The 16094-nt window shown below is 38.9% G+C and overlaps 1 protein-coding gene across 1 annotated transcript; it reads right to left on the bottom strand.

Moving 5' to 3' along the window:
- Window positions 1-5806: 5806 nt before the first annotated feature.
- LOC117619515 (ent-kaurenoic acid oxidase 1-like) lies at window positions 5807-8636 on the bottom strand. The gene is made up of 8 exons (XM_034349488.1): window positions 8374-8636; window positions 7469-7946; window positions 7120-7386; window positions 6830-6919; window positions 6677-6755; window positions 6452-6558; window positions 6235-6356; window positions 5807-6118 (listed from the first exon to the last, which is right to left on the bottom strand). Exons 1-8 carry the CDS (start codon window positions 8634-8636, stop codon window positions 6019-6021), a joined length of 1506 nt encoding a protein of 501 aa, XP_034205379.1. The 3' UTR covers window positions 5807-6018.
- Between the last annotated feature and the right edge of the window lie 7458 nt (window positions 8637-16094).

The raw sequence follows: 16094 nt of genomic DNA, 5'->3' as shown, positions 1-16094 counted from the left end.
TGAATCTACGTTGCACATTTGTTGTTATGTCACTTGTCAACATAAAGATTGACGATATGTATGAAACTGGTAAGTAAATTAACTTGTGCATGCGACTAAGACGGAAAAAAAAAATGATGTATCTAACTCTAAAAGTCGGAAAACTTTACCATAGTAAAGTAAAAATTACCCCATAATTATCTATTTGGCCTGAAAATTTCAAACTTCTGTCCACATAAATGGAGATAGCAGAAACCAACTCAGTTATACTCCACAAACTTTTTTTTTATAAAGAAACTGACTTTTACGTAAACCAATCCCCTTCGGCAATAAATAGTTGACTCTCTCCATCTCAGACCGCTAGAGTAATTCCTCCAAGTCCACACATTTGGAGCCCTTGTTGCAGCCCAACCATGGCGCAAGACCCATGCCACTTTTGCGCTGTAGGCCACGTGAAGACAAGTGCAAGCTTCTTCCACTCGCCACCCACGCGAAGGGCCACAATAGGCACCAGCAATGCAAGCGTAGGTGGATTTGTTTATTCATTAGAATATAGCCCTTAAAACACTGTAGTGCAAGGAGACATGGTTAAGCAAGTTGGCCAGGAACAGTGAGTGTTGGTTGAATAACAATAATTTAATTTAACAATTAAATTAAATAATAAATAAAATCACAAAATTAAACTAGGCAGTAAAATAAAAATTGATTGGTTTTGCAAATAGAGGCTTGCAGATTGCAATGTCCTTGAAATAGAATTTCACCCCTACACAGTGTGCTTGTAGTTCTACAGGTGTCTGCTCCACTAGGATACAACTATCTAAAATCAAAGTCCTAGCACTAGAGCTTTGATTTCTGACGAAATATGTGTGTTTCTCTCAGGCTATAAACAGGAAGATGACTTTGAATGATTTCTGCATTTTTTATGTAATGTAAACAGAGTCAAGGCTCCTGTTTATATAAAGGGCTGATACCTATTGGAACAGGTATCAGATAACGGTAAAACCCAATCAGACAAACTTATCAGATATTTTAATTTTAAAAAATAATTTAACTAATTAAGGCCCATCTTTTGATTAATTGAATATATATTAATTAACCATTGACCCAACTAATTAGACATTGACTCAAAGGCCAAGCCCACAAGTCACTCAATTGGGCCACTTGCATAGCCGAATCGAAATTATTATATTTCCAAGAGTAAGTATTATAAAGACCTTAGGGAACCCTAGTTTTTCAATGTGGGACTAATTTCAACTCAAACATGGTTGCAATGCCTTTCAAAAATCAACAATGAGTACGTCTCTTTCCACCTAAGTTCAAATTCCCCCCTCATAGATGACACTAATCTAGAGTAGTTTAGACTATTGTGTTAGAGTTTGTATAAGAAAATATATTTTCACTTAGTCCCATATTAGAAGGGAGTAGTTTCCTTTCATGATTTCTAAACACCAACAGTTTAAGGGGTCGTTTAGTACGTGGACTGTAATGGAATAGACTAAATCCTGAAATTTTCTTGGATTGACTTAGTCTGGCTTAAACTGGATAGCACATGTACTGTGTCTGGTTTACATTTGATTGGAGTTTGACTACATTATTTTTAAATATTTTCTTTGTAATTTATTTATTTATTTATTTATTTAGTGTGGAAAGTAAGTTTTTTAAATATATATATTTTTGGGCATGTGGATTTTTTTTATTTTCTTATAAAACTTTTCTTCTTCTTCCTCCTGCGCATAGCCCTGCTACATGTGCTCTTCCTTCCTAGCACAGTGGTTGTCATCGTCTCCTTCTCCTCTTATTCTTAGTCCTTTTTTATCTGTGCTTTTTTTGGCTAGAAATTTTTCTCTCCTTTTTCTCTTTTACTCGTCTTCTCCTTGTTGCCTACAGCACTAAGTCCAAGCTATGAAGTCCTCATAGTTTGCCATTGGTGCGTACCAAAATCATATGGTTACGATGGTGGATTTTCTTATTATCTGAGTTTTGAATGGAAGTCAAATCATATGGTGCTCGTCGAAATTAAATGGAACCATGTGCCTGCGATGGTGGATTGGGGTTGTTGCATGTGGCTATGACGACGGGGGTTTAGATTGGTTGCAGGTGCTTGGGTGATTGGTGGTTGTGGATGGCACTTGGGTGGTCGGTGGTTGGCTAGCACTTGGGTGGTTGCAGGCACTTTGGTGGCCCTTGGGTCGAGAATGTCTAGTCCTCCTTTTCCACATAGGTTTCCCTAAGAACATCTAAGGAGGTGTTTTTGGTGGGGCCAGTATTAACAGTTTCACTTAAAATTAGAACCAAGTGAAAACAAATATGGGATAAAAATTTGTCGAGTCAAATCCAAGCCTAGAAGGTGTAATAGATAGGCTCTAAAAACACTTAATAGGATATGGGCATTGTGGAGGCAAAGTTGGACCTCATCTTGGTTTGAGCTTGAAATATATATATATATATATATACATAGATCTTCCATTGAGGGATCTCTCAAATAACTAATTTGAAGGACACCCTTGTAGGGCTCACTCCGCATTGTATTTTGCTAACCCAAACGTCTATTTTTTATATATAATTAGTCAAAGATTATCTCTACAAAAAATCACTTGAGTCCGATATCATTTGACCACTCAATTGAGTTATTGAAATTTTAATACTTTCTTGAAGCACCGTGTTCATTGATTTTGTAGGACACAATTGGATATCGAAACGGTTTCGGATTTGTCTAATTTTTTTCCAAAGATGATCTATGAATGTAGACTTGAAAAATAGATGCTTTGAATCGTTGAAAAAAAAATCGTAGAGGACCTTAAAGGGTGTCCCTCAATCTCTCAATAAAAGGGAACTGTATATATAATTTGTTAATATATCAGAGAGCTTTGGTTGAGGGTGTAAGCGTGAGTCAACGTTCCTTTTAGGAATAGAATTTGTTCCTATTAGGAATACAATTTATATTTTATTGTAATGATCTAATTTGAGTAGAATTAGGAGATTTTGTACATATTTCCTATTTGTACCCACTCTGTACGTAGTATATATATTCCTCCTTGAGAGAGGAATAAATATATTAGTTTAAACCCTAATTATTTTGAGTTGGTATCAGAGCAAGTTTCGATCCGTCTCTACAACATCAAAACCCTAATCCTAAAAAATACCTATTTCCGCTGCACCTAGCCTATACACCTAAGCCTGTGCCATCTCATATCTCTTACTGTCGTCGTCGCCACCTAATCTTCTGCTGTCGCCGTCATCTATCACCATGTTAGATGTCACTAAATCTTCTTCTTCTACTCCTATTGTGACGGTTCATGCCGAATTGTCCACTAATCTACCTATGAAGTTCAAATTGAATGGATCCAACTATGAGATATGAGCTTCGATGATCGAACTCCATGCTACTACACAAGGCAAGTTGGGTTACCTGACTGGAGACACTGATGCCCCTGATTCCCAAGACCCAAAATTTGGGAAGTGGAAAATTGTTGATGCTATTGTTAAAAGTTGGATCCTGCGAACTATGGAACCCAGTTTGTTGAATATATTTCATACTCTGCCTATTGCTAAGGAAATTTGGAATGCTGTTAATCAGATGTTTTATAATGGCTCTGACATATCCCAGCTCTATGAATTGCGGTGCCAGGCTACCTGTCTCAAGCAAGAGGGTCGTCATGTTTAGATGAAGTGTGCTAATGATATGAAGATTGTTCAGGCTGCTGTTATGGCAGATCGTGTGTGATTTTTTGGTTGGCCTTGACGATACTTATGACAAGGTCCGCAGTGAGATTCTACAGAGTGATAAAGTTCCAAATATCGAAAATGTATTTTTTATGGTCCGTCGAGAGGCTCAACGACAGATTATTATGCTTGGATCCGGCACTAAGAGTGAGGAACTTGCTGTTGTGTTTGCTTCCAAAAACACTGCTCTGGTTTCTCGGCCTACAGACCAGCAGCATTATTAACAGTCAGAACATGATCACGATGAGGCGGAAGAGTAGTAGATAATAAAGTAGAATTATACGTCATATGGTCAGGAGCTCCTAAATCAATAATCCAACTTGTATCGCTTGTATCATGGGTATGGAAAGCCCCTGCCAAAGTTACCTAGAGGCGGCATAGGTGTAAGAGGTGTTGAAGTGCTTAAGACCGCGGTCACGGCCGGAGCAGGAGTAGCGGTAAGGTGGCTGTGTCCAATGGTGACGTCAGCCACATAAGCTTTGCCTCCCAGTTGTTTTTTTTTAAAAGCCCTCGTTCCTTCTCTTAATTTGGTACCCCATGCAATGCCCAACATGTGTCGATAATATGTCTCTTTTCACAACACTGATCACACTTGAGTTTGTCTTTTTCTGTAGAAGTCAGGCGACGAGGTGGAACGGCAGAGGAGCCAGACCTTATAGGCGAAGAAACTAGAGCAGTGTTTTTGGAAGCAAACACAATAGTAGGTTCCCCAATCTTGGTGCGTGATCCAAGCATAGTAATCTGGCGTTGAGCCTTTAGACGGACCATAAAAAAGACATTTTCGATACTTGGAACTTTATCACTCTGTAGAATATCACTGCAGACCTTGTTATAAGTATAGTCAAGTCTAGCCAAAAAAATCATTGACACGATTTGCCATAACAACAGCCTGAAAAGTCTTCATATCATTAGCACACTTCATCTGAAAAAGACGTCTCTTGTCCAATTCAAGCCAGATTGCCTTAAATTTGGTGAAATAGGTAGAGATAGGACGACCTTCTTGCTTGATACGAGTAGCTTGGAACCGCATTTCATAGAGCTAGGATATGTCAGAGCCATCATAAAAAATCTGATTGACAGCATCCCAAATTTCCTAAGCAGTAGGTAAAGTATGAAACACATTCAACAAACTGAGTTCCATAGTTCGCAGCATCCAGCTTTTCACACTAGCATCAACAGTTTTTCACTTCCCAAATTGTGGGTCTTGGTAGTCAGGGGCATCAGTGTTGCCAATCAGGTAACCCAATTTGCCTTTTGTAGTAGCATGGAGTTCGATCATCGAAGCCCATATCTCATAGTTGGATTTGTTCAATTTGAATCCCGTGAGTAGACTAGTAGATGATTCAGTATGAACCGTCACAATATGGGTAGAAGAAGAAGATTCAGTGACTCCGACATGGTGATAGATGACGGCGGCATCAGAAGATTAGGTGGTGACGACAACAGTAAGAGATAAGAGACGACGCATGCTTAGGTATATAGGCAGCACATGTTTAGGTGTATAGGCTAGGTGCAACGAAAATAGTTATTTTTAGGATTAGGGTTTTGATGTCGTAGAGACGGATCAGAACCTGCTCTAATACCAACTGAAAAGTAATTAGGGTTTAAACTGATATGTGTATTCTTCTCTTAATTAGGGATATATACTACATACAGAATAAGTACAAATAAAAAATATATACAAAATCTCCTAATTCTACTCAAATTAAATATTTACAATAAATACAAATTTTATTCCTAATAAGAAGGTTTACGTTGACTCACGCCAACATAAAATTTTCTAATTGATAAGCTCTTGGTTTGTGACTTTGACTTTGACTCATGTTTGTTTAATTATGTTGAGGACATGTTGAACTTTTTTCGTAAAATTGGTTCTTAACTCAAGGTTTCCATTACATGTCAGCTGATTATCCAAAACAAAAGACAAAACAAAAAAGACAAACCCATGAACAAAAATAGGCGCTATGTTTAATTTCCAACAATTTTATTTAGAGAACCCGAAAAACAAGCCTGCACATGCACAATTACCAGCTCTTATAGCTTGGTTTGCATGCTAGGCCTTTTCCCATCAAAACATAATTAACCTCTTAATTAACTACCAAAACCAACTGCTCCTAACTCTGTGAAACCTTGCCGCCACACTTCTCTGAAACGATTGCTGATACGGCTGCTTGTGTGGTAACAGATGGGCATATCGAAGTTCAAAACTTGCAAACCGAAAAACATAGAACCTAAAACCTAATATGTGAGGCAGACAGAAACTCTGTGTTTTCATAACCTTTGACTGTGTTTCTTTCTTCACTTCTCCTCTCATATCTATGCAGATCCACATTTCTTGATTCTTGCCAAGCAATTGTCTTTTGGCCTAGTGTGTGGCAAGTACATCAATGGGCCGTCCGGATTTGTAGGTTCCATCCTGCAGCACCAAATTACAGAAACATTAGAAGGAACATACAGAAAAAATAAAAATAAAACAAATAAATAAATTGTAATTTTAGTCATGGAGAGGAATTTGGTTGCAAGATGACTCACTTATAGTTAAGGAGGAAATGGTGAAGGAAGATAGCGATTTCCAGCTTAGCAAGATCATTTCCGGGGCACAGCCGGCTTCCAGCTCCAAAGGGAAGAAAAGTCAATGGTTTGGGCGTGTAGTTCTGAGCCAGCAGAGAGCAGTTAAACAAGTTTGATCTAAGATATAAATTACTGTTTGCCATAATTATCAGTACATCAAAAGTGCTTCTGAACTTACATCCCATCGATCAGGGTTGAATTCCAATGGATTTGGATATATTTCAGAATCATAGTGAATGCTCCTGAACCAGACCAAAACTTTCCAGCCCTTAGGAACGCTATAACCTGAAATCAAAGCCATTAAGTAAATTTTTTAAGGTGGTTCCACATCAAAACAGATAAATTGAACAAATATACAAATTCTGTTTCCTCTAAAGCAAAACATTTAGAACCATGCACTCACCGTTTATATTGACATCTTTCTTTGCCTCTCGAAAAACGGTAAGGGAGAATGTTACGACACGAAGAGTTTCATCAATCACCTATGGAGTTTAAAAGTGTTAGCTGGAATATGATGGCATGGGCTGAAAAAATGGAAGTGAAGTCACTTATGTACCTGGGAAAGATACTCCATTTCGCGATATTCCTTGAACGTCATGCCCTTCTGTGTTGGTGGCCTCCTTTTTACAATCTCTTCTTGCTCTGCCTGCATTGACCAAACATTTTAGCAAATCAGAATTCATTAGAGGACTAAATCGGAGTGGAATGAGTATGGACTCAAAGTGAAGGCTAGAAATTACTATGTATGATGAATTGTCACATTGCACCAGTAAATAAGTTCCCAATATTAAAAATAAATTTGACAAAATAAAAGAACTTGATCCAAAACTACGAAAATTCATGTACCTTAGCTTTCTGGAAAATTTTTTGGTGTTTTTGTAGGAAAACGGCGGCCCACATCATTGTATGGCCAGAAGATTCATGGCCCGCATTCAAGTACATTAACAGAACATCTATAATTTCCGCATCTGTAAGTTTTCTTCCATCGTCATCAACAACATCTAGCAGAGCATCCATCATATCTTTCTTCTTTGCCACGTAGTTTCCGGCCTTCCTTTGAGCTCTGCGGTCGTCCACAATGGATTGAAATGCAGAGACAAGATTTTTCCGAGCCTAAAATGAAAATGACTCGGTTAGATGCTAAAACAAAATGCAAACACTAATGTCCATGTTACGAAAACAATAATTCCCTCACCTTAAGTGCTTTATGGTATGCAAATCCCGGAAGATTGATTGCCATGGCTCTAACTCCATAGTTAAGAATTGTATATTCCCTCTCCAGAGCCTCCATGACTGGCTCGCTCTCTGAGCTCAGAAAGATGTACATGATAATCCTGAAAGTAAGCTTTCTGAGTTGAGTTAAGAACTCTATTTCTCCCATTTTGGACCATTTCTCCAAAGATGATATGACCCTCTCTTCGATATACGTCGTGTACACGGACAATGCTTCATAACCATTGACTGGAGCTGCTGTTAGCTTTCGTAGACGTTTGTGTTCTTCAAAAGATATACTAGTGAACGAGTTCTTTCCAATTAGTTCCTCTGTGGAAATAGGCCACCCGGGTTTAAATGCATCATCATCTGTCAAAACTTTTTTACTTGCTTCAGGCGTTGTAACGATGATACTTGGGCTCCCAAACATGAAGGTTTTGTAGATTCCAGTACGACCAAACCTGCATTGTTCATTGATAAGGCAATGTTGTTAGATGTGTGCGAGTGTGTGTTTCACTTCTAACTCGAAGTGACCAAAAGTGGAGAGCATAAAGAAACTCTTCCATTCACATCATCAAAAGCATTGGTATAACTGCCAACGGGGTCTAATCTAGTGGAAAATGGCCGTGTCCTGTAGATCAAAGGTGTCAAGTTCGAATCCTTACGGCATCATATTACCATATCAAAATGCCTCCAGCATTTTATTTTGTAAAAGAATTGAGGGTAATGGTTACCAGAATATCGACAATGTACTAGATACTGTAAATTGATATTACTAGATAATTCATCTGGCCTAGAGAAAGTAAAGAAAATGCATATAATTGTAGACGAGAGAGAGAGAGAGAGAGAGAGAGAGAGAGAGAGAGAGAGAGAGAGAGAGGTGTGAACCTGGAAACCATGGAGTTGAGGAAGGCTTCAGGGTTGGAGGACTTGAAAGCTCTGAGAAAAGACCACATGTTGCCAATGAAAGGCCAGCCCAAGTCACCAGGAGGGAGAGAGTACTTATTTTCACCCAGCGGGGTTTCATAGTACCAGGAATTTGCATTCTGCAGAACCCATTTGAGGGCCACAAAAGCACCAAGGCTGCACAAAAGGACCATCCACATGGAGGAACCAAGCTCCCTTCCCACTCCCAAAACCAAACCCAACATAATTGTATACCTTTAAGGAACCAAACTCTGCTCTTTTACTTTGTTATCACTATACTCAGAGAGAGAGAGAGAGCGAGAGAGGGAGAGAATAGAAGAAGCTCAGAGTCTGCTTGTTCTACTCTATGTTTGCACACCATTATATATTAATACTTTTGGGCATGGCCCATGAGAGAACCAAAAGACGTGAAAAATACACTTAAGGAAATAGTTAGTTGTTTTACCAAACCCAAAAAAATTAAATATATGGATAAAATAAAAATGAAAACAAAATAAAGGATATGTGAATTGGAAAACAATTTGTGGTAAAATGACATGGTGTATAAGGTAGTCGGCTTTACTCTTTATCTATATTTGGTTTTGTCGTGTGGTAAATGGCTTTAACTCTTTTTATGTGTACCACAATTTTTTTTTTCTTTCTTTATTTGTCTGTGTGGCTTGTTTTTTCATCTTAATGCAATGTAAGAAAATAAATACAGTGTATATAGATTATGAAAAGAAATAGTGTAATGTACATAAAATCGCATATGAGTTGCTATATTTTGTGTATCTTAAATTTAAAATGACTAAATACAATGGACAACCACAATACTCTTTCACCATAAAAGAGTTTGGATCTCACGGCTTTCATTCAAATTAAAAATGGTTTTTGTTTTGCCAATGTTGTCTAGCTGAGTGGAAAAGTGTCTTATTTACAGACTAGATGTCTCAGATTCCAACCTTCATAGTACCCTAGTATTTAGTAGTATATGTGAGAAACCTCCTTAGACTATTCCTTGTTTTATCACGAGTGGCCTCGTTCCAGTTCTCAAATTTTCAAATTATCACTTGTTTTACTCAACATGGTTATTTGATCTACTTTGATGAACCTAATGTGAAATTAAAAATAGAAAGCATATGACCTTGTTGAGTCAAGAACGTTAATTTTCTTTTGTCCATTAGCCAGATAAGGTATTTTTGATGAAAAATATCCCTTTTAAAGCTTGTCACACACGACCAATTTTAACATAAGTTTTTTATGAATTGCGATGATAAAGACCAAATTGATCTACATGATTAATGCCCGCATTTATTGATTTAAAAATTTGAAAACTAAAATGACGGCTTTAAAAAAACTCATGGACCACAAGGCACGGCACAAACTGCTCACATTTCAAATACTTCATCAGCACCTTTTTTTATTTGGGGGGAGGGGGGTGGTGTGGGGTGTGTGGTGTGGTGGTAAAATGAGGGGCAAAGCCCAAAAACACAACTACACAGGAACAAAACCGTGCCTCCAATGGCCAATCTTATCCTCATCTAAAATACTCAGCCAGCAGACTTTTTTACTAATGCATTGAGTTCATCACATTTTGATATTTTACTTGGCAAGTTCGGTGTCGTTAACATACCCTTGGCAATCTCTAGGGTCGATCATCGAATTGTAGATTGTTTAACTCTAGTGGTTTTGTCGTTCACTAAGAAAATCAATGAACTAAATCGATTCAGCCAGCTCCTATTTCAAATACTGATTTTAAGATATGAAAACTTGTTTGATATCGAACTCTAAAACTATTTCTGAATCGATAGGAACACGAGGATCATGCAGCTCACCATTTCAGCACCATGCCATTCTCGAGCGTGAGGTCGCCAGACGAGAGCTTGACTGAGAGGTTTCAAACGTTGTGGAAGGTGTTAAGATTTGTTTTTAAGTTATTTATTTTTAATAATTGTTGTTGTCTATAGTTTGGAGATTAGTGATACCTAGACTGTAGGTGAATCTCTAGTTTGTAGGAGTCATGATTAGTGTGGGTAACCATGTTTGTTTTTCATGCTTTTAATTGTGAATTGTGGTATCAGAGCCTCCACTGGACCTGACCAAAAAAATCCCAAATAGCAGCAGCTTTTTGTGTCTTGCAGCAGCAGGAATCTATGGTGACTGACAAGCCAACAGAGAACTTTGTCCAGCCAGCCATACCTTGCTTTGATAGTCATTATGACCATTAGAGCATGTTGATGGAGAACTTCCTAAGGTCCAAAGAATATTGAGATCTTGTGGAGAGAGGATATGAAGTGCCAGAAGAATGACCACTACTGACACAACAACAATAGAAGAAACTTAATGATCAGAGGGCTGAAATATTTGAAGGTGAAGAATTATTTACTCTAGGCTATTGATCATGCTATTTTGGAGACTATTCTCCAAAAGCATACAACCAAAAACATATGGGAATCCATGAAGAAAAAGTACTAGGCTCGGCAAGGCTGAAGTGTGCACAGCTTCAAGCTTTAAGAAAAGACTTCGAGACTCTTCAGATGAAATGAGGAGAGTTTGTTACTGATTACTTTGGGAGAGCAATGGGAATTGCAAACAAGATAACAATCCATGGTGACAAGCTCGATGATGTGGCCATTATTGAGAAGATCCTAAAATCTATGGCTCCCAAATTCGATTATGTTGTGTGCTCTATTGAAGAGTCCAATAATACTAACGAGATGTCAATAGATGAGCTGCAAAGCTCCTTGTTGGTCTATGAGCAAAGGCTAAACTGAGTTACCTCAGATGAGCAAGCTTTGAAAGCTTCTACCTTTGCTAAATCCTCAAGTTCAAAAGGAAGAGGTCGAGGTAGAGGTAGAGGCCGAGGAAGAGGTGGTCGAGGTAATAAAGATGAGGGCAGAGGTCGAGACAACAGAGATGAAAGCAGACACCATCAAAATTACAAGAGAGATGATGATCACTCCCAAAATAGAGAAAGAGGACAAGTCCAAGATTGAGTGCTATAGGTATGGCAATTATGGGCATTATCACAATGAATGCTACACAAGGACGTCTAAAAACAAAAAACAGGAAGAGAAGTTGAACTTTGCTGAGAAGAAGGAAGAAGAGACGTTGTTGATGGCCTATCATGTCAAGGAGGAGCTTGAGTCGAAAGTTTGGTGTAGAAAATGTGTTCCTTGTATTTCAATAAGTGTGAGCAGTACATATTTTCTAAATACAATAGGAAAGTAATATATGCCAAGATTTGTGTTGACACCCCCTCTCCCCCTGGCAAACGAGACATCCCTGGATGGACAAGTTGGAGCAAATGAGTTAATGGGGCGGCTTGTGAAGTACCTTAGTGAGAATATCCATCGGTTGGTCGACAGAGGGAATAAATTGAACTTGATGGCTTCCAAGGGCAACCTTCTCACGAAAAAAGTGATAATCCAACTCAATGTGGTGGGTACGAGCATTAAAGACCGAGTTTGTAGCCATATAGGTGGTATAAGATTACCACAGTGAAGAAGGACAGGAAAGTGAAGTCGAACACCAAGCTCATGCAATAAAGAGCATAACCAAGTTGTTTTGGCACAAGCATGAGAGAGGGCCATATATTCAGATTTGGCACTAGAGCGAGATACAGTAGGTTGCTTTTTGGAACACTACGAGAGATGATTAGTGCCAAGAGAAATCAAGTAACCCGTGGTTTTGCGGCGAAAGTGAGGGCAACCTGCCAGTCGGCATATGAATAGGCACAAAGAGAAGCATTGGCGAGTTGAGGAGAGAAAGTGATGCCGTAATCCATGGTGCCTTTGAAGTAGCAGAGAATTCGTTTTGCAACAATGAGATGGGTTGTGGGTGGAGCATTCATAAACTGGGTAACTGTGTTGACAACAAAGGAGATGTTAGGCGAGTAAGAGAAAGGTACTAGAGACTGCCGACAAGCTCACAATATTTAGCGGGATTGGAGAGCAAGCTGCTGTCGATTAGAGATAGGAGAGTCATGGCAACCAAGGGGGTGAATGCCGGTTTGGAGTGAACAAGAGCAGTCTTTTCCAAGAGATCATTGGCATATTTGAGTTAACTGAGATGAAGAGAGTCATCCTGGTGAGAGACTTGTAATCCAAGAAATTAGCTAAGAGGACCAAGGTCCTTAATGTCAAATTGGTGAGCCAAAAGATGAATGAAATCTTGTAATAGAGATGGGTCACTGCATGTCACAACAATGTCATTGACATATACTAATAGAAAGATGGTATGAAAGGCATGACGAAAAATAAAGAAAGAGGCATCGGCTAGGCTGCGAGAGAACCCAGTTGTGAGGAAGAAGTGACTGATACGCTGAAACCAAGCCCATGGGGCTTGCTTGAGGCCATAAAGGGCCTTATGTAACTTATAAACATGTTGTAGGCTTGCCGAGTCAATATAGCCAGGAGGTTGAACCATGTAAACATCTTCCTGAAGAACACCATGGAAAAAGGCATTTTTGACATCCGATTGCCGAAGAGACCAACCATGAGAGATAGCAAGGCTAAGAACAATGCGAATTGTGGCGAGCTTGACAACAGGACTGAAAGTTTATGCATAATCAATACCGGATTGATGGTGGAAGCCTTTGGTAATAAGGCAAGCCTTGTACTGCTCAAGAGAACTGCCTGAATTAAGCTTGATCTGAAAGACCCACTTGCAACCAACCAAGTTTTGAGAGGTAGTAGGAAGGACCAACGACCATGCATGTTTCATTCTTGATAAAGGCATTAATCTCTTCGGTCATTGCATCACACCACTTAGGATGTCGAGAAGCCTGTGAAAAACAAGTTGGTTCAGAATGATCAAGAGCAACCAGTAATGCACGGGGAATACGATATCTAACAGTGCCGTCAGTTCGTTGTTTGGGCTTGTGAATGCCATCTTAAAGGCAAGTGCGGATGCGAGGGGGCAGAACAATATGAGCAGAGTGAGAGGCATTAGTAGGAACCGGGTCTGTAGAAGGTTGCAATGGAGTTGGATGATCCAATATGGTAGGGACAGAGAGGACTGGCCCATGGGGGCTATTAGGGATTACATGAGGCATTAGTACTAGGGCAGAAGTGCTAGCATGGTCTGGTGAGAATCGGGATGGGCTTAGAAAAGCTTGTGGACCTTGTGGGACAGTCTAGGTAACCAAGGCAAGATAGGTTGGGCCAGTCACGGGATTGTATTATGCAAAAAGATGGGGCCTAAAGGAGGAGTTGGTTGCTGGAACAGAATTGGGAGGAAGAGGCTGGGAGACAGGAGCATCAATAAGATGAAAATCAATGTCGACATATGCCGTGCGCGATAGTACTTGCAAATTATTGAATGGAAATGTTTGTTCGTTAAATAAAACACGGCGAAAGGTGTAAATACATCATGTAGAGGAATCTCGACACATATAACCTTTGTGATTTGGACTGTAGCCAAGGAAGACACACTTTAGGGTATGGTTTGTGATTTGGACTAAATTGATTCTATAGGTTGAAACAAGCAGCATGAGCTTGGTACAACCGCATAGATGCATATTTTGCCAAACATGGCTTCCAAAAGTGTCCATATGAACATACTTTGTATGTTAAGGTTGGTGATGAAGGTAAAATGCTCATCCTGTATCTTTATATTGATGACTTGATTTACATTGGAAGTTATGGTGATATGTTTGATGAGTTTAAGAAGTCTATGATGAATGAGTTCGATATGACTGATTTGGGACTAATGCACTACTTTCTTGGCATGGAAGTAGTACAATCAGCTGCTGGAAACTTTATTTTCAAAAGAAATATGTTCTTGAAGTGCTTGAAAGGTTTTAGATGATGACTTGCAATCCAGTTGGAACACTAACTGAAATTCGTTTGAAGTTGACAAGAGATCCCGATGGTGAGAGAATTGACAATACTTCAAGCAAATTATTGGAAGTCTAATGTACTTACTTCAACAAGGCCAGACATCATGCATGATGTTAGTTTGATAAGTTGTTACATGGAGAATCCTACTGGGATGCATCTCAAGGCAGTTAAGAGAATCTTTCGATAATTCAAAGGAACATCTGATTTTGGTGTTCTTTACAAAAGGGGTGAAAAAGCAATTTTCTTTGGCTTCAGTCACATTGATTATGGAAAGGATATTGATTATCTAAAGAGCACTTCTAGGCATGTGTTCTTAATGAGTTAGGTGTTCTTTCGTGGTCCTCAAAGAAGAAGCAAAGTGACATTATCCACAACTGAAGCTGAGTTTCTCGCAGCTGCTTTGTGTTCTTGCCAAGCCATTTGGCTTAGAAAATGCTTGAAGTTCTTGGTCATCAGCAGTAAGTTCCAACAATAATATTTTGGGACAATGTTTCTGTCATAAAGCTTTCAAAGAATCCATTTATGCATGGAGAAGCAAACATATAGATGTTCATTATCACTTCTAATGTGATCTCTGCAAAGATGATGTGATTGAGTCAGAGTTTTGCAAGAGTAAAGACCAAGATGCTAATATCCTAACTAATCCTCTCAAACAACCAGTGTTCAAGAACCTCAAAAGCATACTTGGAGTTTGCTCTTCACATGTCGTTGTTCAAGGAAGGGTATCAGCACTGGACTATAGATGAAGTTTAAATCTTAAACTGTTTTCTGCGTAAATCAGTTTAAGGGATGGTGTTAAGATTTGTTTTTAAGTTATTTATTTTTAATAATAGTTGTTGCCTATAGTTAGGAGATCAATGATACCTAGACTATAGGGAATCCCTAGTTTGTAGGAGTCATGGTTAGTGTGGATAACCATGTTTATTTTTCATGCTTTCAATCGTGGATTGTGGCTCCACAAAATCTGCTAAATGACGATCATGTTACTTACAACAGTAGCTTTAGTTTCCCTATTTAAATTGTACTCTTTCATTCAATTCAATTAATCAAGTTTGAAACTTTCAGCAATAGCTTTTGTGTTCAACGTTTAAGCAAGTCTTAGAGTTTCAGTTTTATCCAACACAAGGATCAAAGTATCTAGGAGGGTGAGTTCTAGGAGTGGGTCTGGGTCGGGTCAAGCTTCGAGTTGACTAGTAGGTGTGAAAAGTCGTCGTTGTCCAAAGTCCGAGTCAGAATTGGAAGGGATGACTAGGTGAAGGGGAGAGAGAGAGAGAGAGAGAGAGAGAGAGAGAGGAGGAGGAGGAGGAGGAGGAGGAGGAGGCATGGTGGGCTTTTTGAGAAGAAAAAAACTCTTTTTTTTTAGTACAAACCCTAGTCTAAACTACAGGGGAGGGAGATTTCTCACAAACACACATAACTATGATGCCGTGGGGATTCAAATCTGAGACCTCTTGTCTGCAAGTCAAAGCCCTCTTCTACTGGGCTAAACCCCGTTAGCAAAAAAACTCTTAAACCTTCACTTTTGTGTTTTTAAAAATGGGGTTTTTTTATAGTTGTTTTTTAGATAGTTTTTCGAAAAATGAGCCTTACGGAACACAAATTATGGAATTTGGACTCAAAAACTGTTTCTTAGTTACAGAAAATAAGTAAAACATGGCCGTTTCTGCACAGCAACAAATACTAAAGGGCAAAAGCATACAAGACAAATCAAAAAACTAAAAGGACAAAACCATGAACAACAGTAGATGCTGGTTTAATTTCCAACAATTTTATTTAGATAAACCAACATGGTGATACATCAAACAGGCTTGCAAATGCACAATCACCAGCACTTATAGCTTGGTTTGCAAGATGGGCAGA

The sequence above is a fragment of the Prunus dulcis genome, chromosome 2 (assembly GCF_902201215.1).
Source record: "Prunus dulcis chromosome 2, ALMONDv2, whole genome shotgun sequence".
NCBI classification, from domain to species: domain Eukaryota; kingdom Viridiplantae; phylum Streptophyta; class Magnoliopsida; order Rosales; family Rosaceae; genus Prunus; species Prunus dulcis.
The sequence above is the reverse complement of the archived record's forward strand: the minus strand, read 5'-3'. Positions and strand labels throughout refer to the sequence as shown.